The sequence below is a fragment of the Salmo trutta genome, chromosome 22 (genome assembly GCF_901001165.1).
Source record: "Salmo trutta chromosome 22, fSalTru1.1, whole genome shotgun sequence".
NCBI classification, from domain to species: Eukaryota; Metazoa; Chordata; class Actinopteri; order Salmoniformes; family Salmonidae; genus Salmo; species Salmo trutta.
Genome location: NC_042978.1, coordinates 18,202,624 through 18,211,710, shown reverse-complemented (window position 1 = coordinate 18,211,710; position 9,087 = coordinate 18,202,624). Strand labels below are relative to the sequence as shown.

Sequence of the window (9,087 nt, the reverse complement as noted above, 5' to 3'; positions counted from 1 at the left end):
CAGTGGGCATTCCTGTGTGGGCCTGCTTTTCTGTTTATTCTCTTTCCAATACCGGCCCGTGCCAATAACAATTTAGGCACGACACACACGCTCTTAGAAAGCATAGGGACAGGGAGGTTTACAGAGGATCCCCGTGAGACATGTCACACTTTCACTCTCTCTCTCTTAGCTAAGCTTCATGGGCACTAACACAAATATAATGGCGTAGTTCCATTGATGGAAATACAGTAGTGTTGTAACTTGGTGGTGTAACTCTTACCTATCCACTGGTTGGTTGAGCTCTCCACCTCGTTGCACGTGGTGCCATCACACAGCTCGCGGGCCAGTGGACTGCTCTCGCTCACGTTGTAAAAGCGGGTGGCCTCAAACGCTGTGGAGAGAGAGAGAGAGAGAGAGAGAAAGACAGAAACACACACGCACAAAGTTTGTATGAGTGGTGGATGCACCTCTCTCTCCACAAAACAACGCTGTCTCTATATTTTAAACCACATACTATTCAATTCCAATTTCCTCTGAGAGAAGGCTGTCGGTAAATCATACTAAATCATTGTGAAGATGGAGGAGGGTTTCCCTGCTCGCAAAGTGAGCATATTCATAACATCAGAGGCACACCTGGTTCGTAGTAGTCGTACACCTTGACTGGAACAGGTGCTGTCTTGCCCACTATGTACTGCCTGACAGCCTGGAAGGCCACACACGTCATACACTGACTGGAGATCTGTGTGGTGGGAAAACACAGAGAAGGTCAAATGTTAACCAGTTAGAATTGATCACACAGTACAGGACACCACAGCTATAAACAGATCACAATGGTGATATACTGGTACCTCATCAAAGTAGAAGAGGACCTTCCTTCCGTCCACTTCGTACCTCTTCAGACCAACCCTCTTGTCCATCAGCAGCTGTTTGATGAGAAAAGGGGCGAGGATGGGGATCAGTACATATTCTAATCTACAATTAACCAAACATTCAATAACATCCCTTTCAACAAACACTATTATACAGTTCAGAACCACTGTCAAAGCCTTTTAGTTTAAAGGGTTAAATACAAAGCTTTTTTGTTGTCTCATTGGTAAGTGAGTATTCTGGTGACTGCATTTCAGCCTAGTTGTACAGTAGGTAGGTCAAGTCTGTTTACAAGCTGAAGAGAGGGAGCCAGAGACAGCTTCCAATAACAGTCTCAGTGTCTATGAGGGAGTTGCTGTTTACAGCGTAAGGGGTTGGGTGTTGGGGGGAACATGGGGGCACGGGTGTTAATTCCTCCCACAGGGCTCTCTAGAAGGTGGCAGTCCTACGGACAGATGAAGTTTATGAGGTGCTCAGCCTGAGCTGGCGCCACTGGGACACACACACACACACACACACACACACACACACACACACACACACACACACACACACACACACACACACACACACACACACACACACACACACACACACACACACACAGAGTTCGGTAGAGAGTAATAGAGTGTGTGTGTTTGTGTGTGAGTAGGCTGTGTGTTGGCTGTGTTGTTTGACAATAACTATAATTATAGTAACAACTTGAAATGTATTCCATTCACCTTCTCTTAGCACTTAAAGTAAAATAAAATAGGTAGCATAGTTAATGTGAGGTATTTTGTTCCATTCAGCTCAGCCCCATTATACTGATAAAAAGAGCCATAGAGACATAAGCCAAAGTGTGTTGTGTAATCAGTCCAAGTAACATTGATGAAAACAACAACACATGACTGCATAAGCGAGGCTCCATCTCGTAAAGTGAGGAATGCTGCTGGTCAAGGCAGTCAGGCAGTCGTAAGGCAGGGAGGCTAGCAGGGGTGGCTCTGTAAACCTAGCTTGTTAGCCACTAAACAACACAGGTCAGCACTGACTCCCTCAAGTCTCAGGGAGCTAGTGTGTGTGTGATATCTCCCCCCAGGTAGGTAGGTCTTTATAAAGGATAGCTGGAGACTGTGGCCCATAACTCTGCAGTAATGGGGGAGATAAGCATTTGATGAGTGCCTGGGGAGGTGACCTCAACTAACCCCTCCCTAAGATGGCTGCCATGGGTCCCTCTCCCCTAGCTCTCAGAGGGGGGTAGTTGGGATAAACAGTGGCAACCCCCTGCCCTGGCGGCTGGGTTTTAGGCCAAGAGAGGGTAGGTGCCCCTTGCCCTGGCTCCCTGTGGAGCCCCAGAGACACAGTAATGAACACTGGGCCAGAGTTGGCCCTCATCCAGACAACACTACAGTCCTTAAACACTGCAGTAAAAATACTCTCTCAATAGTGATTACCCCACTGCTTCATAAACACACACATGTAGATCCAGTCGACCCAGTTCTGGCTATGTCTGCCAAGAGTTCCAGCACACTCACATGAAAAAATACTAAAGTGTATACTATGGTAGGAATACTATAGTATTCACTTTAGTGTTTTTGGAGATTTTACTGTAGTATATAGTAGTATTTATTATTATCTACAGTTTTTTATAGTATAAATACTGTAATAAAATAGTAGTATATAGTATAGTAATTACTGTAGTGTTTGTGCGGACTGTAGTATACTGTAGTATTTACTAAAGTGTTTTGGTTTTATTATCTTTGACATAGAAGTGGAGGGCTTTCTCCTTGAGGAAACCTACTGGACAAATAGTAAAAGAGCAAATGTTCCATAACCTGTAGGTAGATAGGACTGGGGTTTCTATAACCACAGGGAACACAATATACTGCATGGTCTATACTTGGCATGTAGGTTTCTCACTTACAGGTGGCACAAATTGGGATGTGGAGGAGGGTAATGGGCAGGGTATATACAAATAAATACTATAGTATTTACTATAGGTAAAAAAAAGTAGTTACTACAGTGTTTTTTTGTCAGTAATGGGATGTAATGGAGTTTACATTGTGTGTGTGTGTGTGTGTGTGTGTGTGTGTGTGTGTGTGTGTGTGTGTGTGTGTGTGGAAGAAGTTAAGCTACACTAAAGCTAACCTTAAAAAAAAAGAAGTTACTTTGAAAAACTACTTCACTACATCAAAACTACTTTGTGATAAATAATCATATCTAAATCTGAAATATCATAGACTACAAGTTGCAAGAACTGATCACTCTGGAGTAAAGGTTTAATTTAGCCTATTAAACACAAAAACTATGTTTCAAGTGAGAATTAGGAAGCCGAAAAAGAAAATAAATTCTTGCCTACTTCACCTGATCAATACCACGCCACACCGCCTCCTCTGAAATGGCCTTCAGATTTGAGTCGTGTCTGTCTGTCTGTCTGTCTGTCTGTCTGTCTGTCTGTCTGTCTGTCTGTCTGTCTGTCTGTCTGTCTGTCTGTCTGTCTGTCTGTCTGTCTGTCTGACATTGTAACGTGTTTGTGTATGTTAATATCCTACCCTCTCCAAGCTTTCCACATCAGCACGGAAACCTGAGAGCAGAGGGACCTCCAAGACAGCCATGTTGGAAGAACCTGAGTGGAGCCACCTGAAGAGAGAAACAAAGTTAGATGCTAAGCTAAATGCTAGCAGAACTAGGCCAACTACCAGACTAAATGCTAGCTAGCCTAAAGGCTGCTGCACTGAGCCAACTGTCTCTGCCCTACCTGGCGCAGGCTTCCAGGGTGATGCGGTAGTCCAGGTTGTCTTGGTGAGCTGCGGGGTCTTCATCATCGGTGGCCGCCCGGCGTTTGCGGCTCAGCTCTGAGCGGTTGTCGGCACGGGAACGGGAGCGAGGGCTAGGGTGGCGGGGGGAGGGTGGTGCTGCCGGGTGCCGCTCCTGCCTGGGTTCTTTCAGGTCCACCTTGAGCTGGAAGGCTGGCTTGGCCAAGGGGTCAGGCACGTTGTAGGATACATCAATCTGAGGAGAGAATGGTCCACCACCCAAAGGACATCCAGTTCATTTAACACAACTGTTGGAAGCATTGGAGTCAACATGGGTCAGCATCCCTGTGGAATGCTTTTGACAACTTGTAGTCCACTCCCAATAAATTGAGCCTGTTCTGAGGGCAAAAGGGGTGCAACGCAATATTAGGAAGGTGTTCCTAATGTTTTGTACACTCAGTGTATACAGTGCATTTGGAAAGTATTCAGACCCCTTCCCTTTTCCACATTTTGATACGTTAAAGCCTTATTCTAAAATTGATTTTTTTTTGTCTGCACACAATACCCCATAATGACAAAGCGAAAACAGGTTTTGAGAAATTGTAGTTAATTTATATTTTTAAAAACAACAGAAATATCTCATTTACATAAGTATTCAGACCCTTTGCTATAAAACTGGAAATTGAGCTCAGGTGCATCCTGTTTCCATTGATCATCCTTGAGATGTTTCAACAACTTGATTGGAGTTCACCTGTGGTAAATTCAATTGATAGGACATGATTTGGAAAGGCACACACCTGTCTATATAAGGTCCCACAGTTGACAGTGCATGCCAGAGCAAACACTAAGCCATGAGGTCGAAGGAATTGACCATAGAGCCCCGAGACAGGATTGCGTCGAGGAATAGATCTGGGGAAGGGTACCAAAAAATGTCTGCAGTATTGAAGGTCCACAAGAACACAGTGGCCTCCATCATTCTTAAATGGAAGAAGTTTGGAACCACCAAGACTCTTCCTAGAGCTGGCCGCCTGGCCAAACTGAGCAATCAGGGGAGAAGGGCCTTGGTCAGGTAGGTGACCAATAACTCAATGGTTACTCTGACAGAGCTCCAGAGTTCCTCTTTGCAGAAGGGAGAACCTTCCAGAAGGACAACCATCTCTGCAGCACTCCACCAATCAGGTTTTTATGGTAGAGTGGCCAGACGGAAGACACTCCTCAGTAAAAGGCACATGACAGCCCGCTTGGAGTTTGCCAAAAAGCACCTAAAGACTCTCAGACCACGAGAAACAAGATTCTCTGGTCTGATTAAACCAAGATTGAACTCATTGGCCTGAATGCCAAGCGTCACGTCTGGAGGAAACCTGGCACCATCCCTATGGTGAAGCATGGTGGTGGCAGCATCATGCTATGGGGATGTTTTTCAGTGGCAGGGAATGGGAGACTAGTCAAGATCTAGGGAAAGATGAACGGAGCAAAGTACAGAGAGATCCTTGATGATAACCTGCTCCAGAGTGTTCAGGATCTCAGACTGGGGTGAAGGTTCACCTTTCAACAGGACAACGGCCCTAAGCACACAGACAAGACAACGCAGGAGTGGCTTCGGGACAAGACTCTGAATGCCCAGCCAGAGCCTGGACTTGAACCCGATCTAACATCTCTGGAGACCTGAAAATAGCTGTGCAGAGACGCTCCCCATCCATCCTGACAGAGCTTTAGAGGATCTGCAGAGAAGAATGGGAGAAACTACCCAAATACAGGTGTGCCAAGCTTGTAGCATCATACCCAAGAAGACTGCAGGCTGTAATCACTGCCAAAGGTGCTTCAACAAAGTACTGAGTAAAGGGTCTGAATTCTGTAAATGTGATATTTCAGTTTTACATTTTTTATAAATATGCAAAAATGTCTAAAAACCTGTTTTTGCTTCAGCATTATGGGGTATTGTGTGTAGATTGATAAGGGGAAAAAAAGACAATCCATTTTAGAATAAGGCTGTAACATAACAAAATGTGGAAAAAGTCAATACTTTCCGAATGCACTGTATGCTCGGCCATGAAAACCAACTGATATTTACTCCTGAAGTGTTGAACTGCTGCACCCTCTATAACCACTGTGATAATTATTTGACCCTGCTGGTTATCTATGAGCATTTGAATGTCTTGAAGAATGATTTGGCCTTAATGGTCTTGTACTCTTATAATCTCCACCTGGCACAGCCAGAAGAGGACTGACCACCCCTCGGAGCCTGGTTCCTCTCTAGGTTTCTTCCTAGGTTCCTGCCTTTCTAGGAAGTTTCTTAGCCACTGTGCTTCTGCATCTGTATTCATTGCTCTTTGGTTTTAGGTTGGGTTTCTATAGCACTTGGTGACAAATTGCTTTATAAAATACATTTGATTGATTGATATATACATATATATAAATGCAGCATTACAACAGTAGTAATACACATAAGCTTTATGTGCTTTTTTAAAGGATCCAAAAACTGTTAAGTGTTATCTGAAGGACCACAGAGCCCATTTGAGACCAGCGTAATGATCACCTGTCATGTGAAGAGGGATAAGGTTGACACACTCTTCTAAACATGCAGCAGAGGAGAGGAGAGAAGAAGAGAGGAGGAACTGGCCCCCCAAGAAGTTGTTTATGCACCCTGGCCTCAAAGAGCCTTTTGTTTTTAGTGACAAGGTACTGCAAAACAGCATCCTATCCAGGGGGTCAGTGTTATTGAGGAACGAACAGTCCCCACTGAACAACTGCCTAAGTTTTACCAGATCATTCCAATTTACAGTCAGGAATTTGGGCATTAGAGCAATGAGTCATGGGAATGGACTGGCTTTTCCCCTCTGGTGGATTCTCAGTGTGACTGAAGGATAGAATGATAGAAGAGGAGATCAGTAGTAACATACCTGCATTAGACAGCAGCCCTCGCCTTTAGCACTGACAAACAGCCCTGTGGGAATACTGGGGATCTAGACAGAGCGAGAGGAGAAAAAAATGGGGTTGAGAGAGAGAGAGAAAGAAGGGGGGGGTGAGAGAGACACTTATCAAGTGAATTAATGCTGTAGACCCAAGCAGTAGCAGTCAAATAGCCTGGCCACTAACCAGCACAGCTAAATTACCCCCAATTAAACTGACAGAGCTAATTACAGCAGAGAATTACATGCCCGGCAGAGGGAACAAAAGTTCAAGCCTTCACCTGAGCTACTCCCTCACTGTGACTGATTGGCAGGTGCTTGGGAATGAGAAGGAAATGTAGACGAACAGCCTGAAAACTCTCACTGGTTCATTCACTGGGAAACATATTCCATTGCTCTTAGATAGAGTCTTATTGTCATCTTCAAATGAATTGACATTGTGGATGTTATTTAAGGTACCTTTCATCATTGAAAACGGACAATTGTGCAACTTGAGTTTCTGTGTGTAGTGTGTATCTTGGTCCAGTAGGAGTCTCTTCACTACCTGAGAAAGAGCGTTTACCTCAGAAAGAAGATGTCCTTAGAAACAGATCTAGGATCAGATTACCTTCCTCCAATCCTAACCTTAACTATTAATGGAAAAACCATAACTGACCTTACATTAGAGTCTAGTGGCAACGTGGCACTACTCCTTACCGAGGCGCTCTGCAGCATCTTTTGGTTGTCGCGGTGCAGTTCAAAGCTCTCTTGGAAGTCCAGGTTGGTAGAGGCCAGAGAGATGGTCAGGTTGACTCCTCCCACGTACGACAGGATGGCGTACTCAGACAACGCCTGAAGAGCTACACACGTGTCCTAGGAGAGGGGATGGACAGACAGTTATTAGGAGGCTTTGGACACTGACTGACCAGTTGTTTCAAATAGACCTTGGTGAGACAGTTCTCTCTTCTAAAAGAGATTATCAGGCTAACCTGGTAAAACCTGGTCAAATAAAACCACATTTGGCCACTTAAAAAACACAATACATATGGGAGAGATGCATCTGGGAGAATACTTTAGACTTAAGAGACTGAGAGGCTCTGGTTCTCCAGGGTTTGTGAGGTGTACCTGTGTGGAGGAGAAGCCCCCGAGGGCGTTCCTCTGCTGGGAGAGCCACTTGACCACAGGCAGGGCGGAGGCCACGTCACCCAGCAGGGCGTAGGTCAGCAGGCCATATGCTGTCATCTCCACCTCCGCTGACACCACTGGGACACGGAGGAGACTATTAGCGTACAAACACTAGACAGCCACACTAACACTAAAAGTCCCAATCTGAGAACAGAATCATCCGTCATAGAGGACAGTCAGGCTGTGGCCTGACAGTGTGTGTCTACCTGACTGAGAAAGACCATCACTAAAGCCCATGAAGGTGGCCTCATCTGTCACCGTGCTGCCAGTCAGACTCCAGTGGGTGAAGCCGTCTGATTGAAAGAGGAGAGAAGTAACAGAAAGAAGGAAATGGAGAGAGACGAAAGTGTATGAAACAGTATGAGGGAGAACAGTGGGTTAGTCATGTCAGCTTAGTGTTTCATACGAATTGGTAGGCAACCAAGCTTCCTAACAGCTGAGTACCTTGTGTGATGGCCATGTGGTTGAGGCGTCGGAGGGCAAGGGAAGCGTAGGGGCTTCGTAACAGGGCCAGGGCGTAGGCAGACAGGGCTGTGGTGTATGGGTCATCAGCTGTGTATGTGTTACTCTCCAGGAAACCCTTCGCCTTGGCCACAGCAGTCTTCTCCTCCTGGGGAAGAGTACACATATTTATTTAAATAGACATAAACACAGGTGCGCTAACACAGGTCACACATATGTGTGCACAGAGACCAAACCTTCGTATGAGTGATGGATACACCTCTCTCCACAACTCCCTCCATCCCTCCGTATTCATCTTTCACTTAAGTCCGGCATATTTGATCTTTGCTGAGTGTTCAAGATCAGTCCTGTTCCAACTCATGCTCCCCAACTCAGATGTGCTGCTTATCAAAAGGCAAATAAACATCGACTTTGCCATTAAAGTCAGGAGCTTTTCCAGATGTGCGCAAATGAGAGACCTCAACAGCCACTCACTTTAATCTGCCGAGTTACCTTTTAATTAACTGAATTTGGAAGGAAGAAGGAGTTTTGCTTTGATGTCAAGTATCCCTTTTCAGTTGGTATCAGTTTTAGAGGCCTGATTCTCCGGAGAGCCCTTCAGGATAGATAGGGAAGGATAGGAAGACTGGAAGAGGAGGGGGTTTGGTGAAGGAGGAGGGAAATGGATGGAAGGGGAACTAGAGGGAAGAACTACCTTGTGAATACTTTGCGAAGAGCTGTGCCTGAATGAACAGAGAGCTGACACAATAACAATCTGGATTTTAACATTGGTATTGGCAACACACTCAATGAAGGACAAAGCATAAACATTACATGGACTCGGTCACTGTACACATAAACAGCAACATTCTTCTGCAACAATGACTTTGGCAGATAAAGAGCATTCCACACTTGGCCCTAAAATAAGGACACTGCTACCTTTCAATAGCCAAAGATCTCTTTTTACTAGAGCGATCATGACGGTGATCAAA

The 9,087-nt window shown here is 45.2% G+C and overlaps 1 protein-coding gene and 1 non-coding gene across 2 annotated transcripts in view; both read right to left on the bottom strand.

Annotated features, from left to right (window-relative positions):
• LOC115158271 (C3 and PZP-like alpha-2-macroglobulin domain-containing protein 8) overlaps nucleotides 1–9,087 on the bottom strand; it is a 45,754-nt gene that overhangs the window by 7,402 nt on the left and 29,265 nt on the right. Inside the window, exons 30-39 of the mRNA XM_029707020.1 lie at nucleotides 8,099–8,264; nucleotides 7,861–7,947; nucleotides 7,595–7,731; nucleotides 7,187–7,342; nucleotides 6,482–6,544; nucleotides 3,584–3,837; nucleotides 3,378–3,465; nucleotides 828–902; nucleotides 613–718; nucleotides 260–370 (exon numbers count right to left, since the gene is read on the bottom strand). Of these exons, the coding sequence (XP_029562880.1) occupies nucleotides 260–370; nucleotides 613–718; nucleotides 828–902; nucleotides 3,378–3,465; nucleotides 3,584–3,837; nucleotides 6,482–6,544; nucleotides 7,187–7,342; nucleotides 7,595–7,731; nucleotides 7,861–7,947; nucleotides 8,099–8,264 (1,243 nt within the window). The remainder of the gene's footprint in view (nucleotides 1–259; nucleotides 371–612; nucleotides 719–827; nucleotides 903–3,377; nucleotides 3,466–3,583; nucleotides 3,838–6,481; nucleotides 6,545–7,186; nucleotides 7,343–7,594; nucleotides 7,732–7,860; nucleotides 7,948–8,098; nucleotides 8,265–9,087) is intronic.
• Nucleotides 2,600–2,654, bottom strand: LOC115159036 (U7 small nuclear RNA). The gene has a single exon (XR_003868831.1). It is a non-coding gene; the product is annotated as a U7 small nuclear RNA (small nuclear RNA).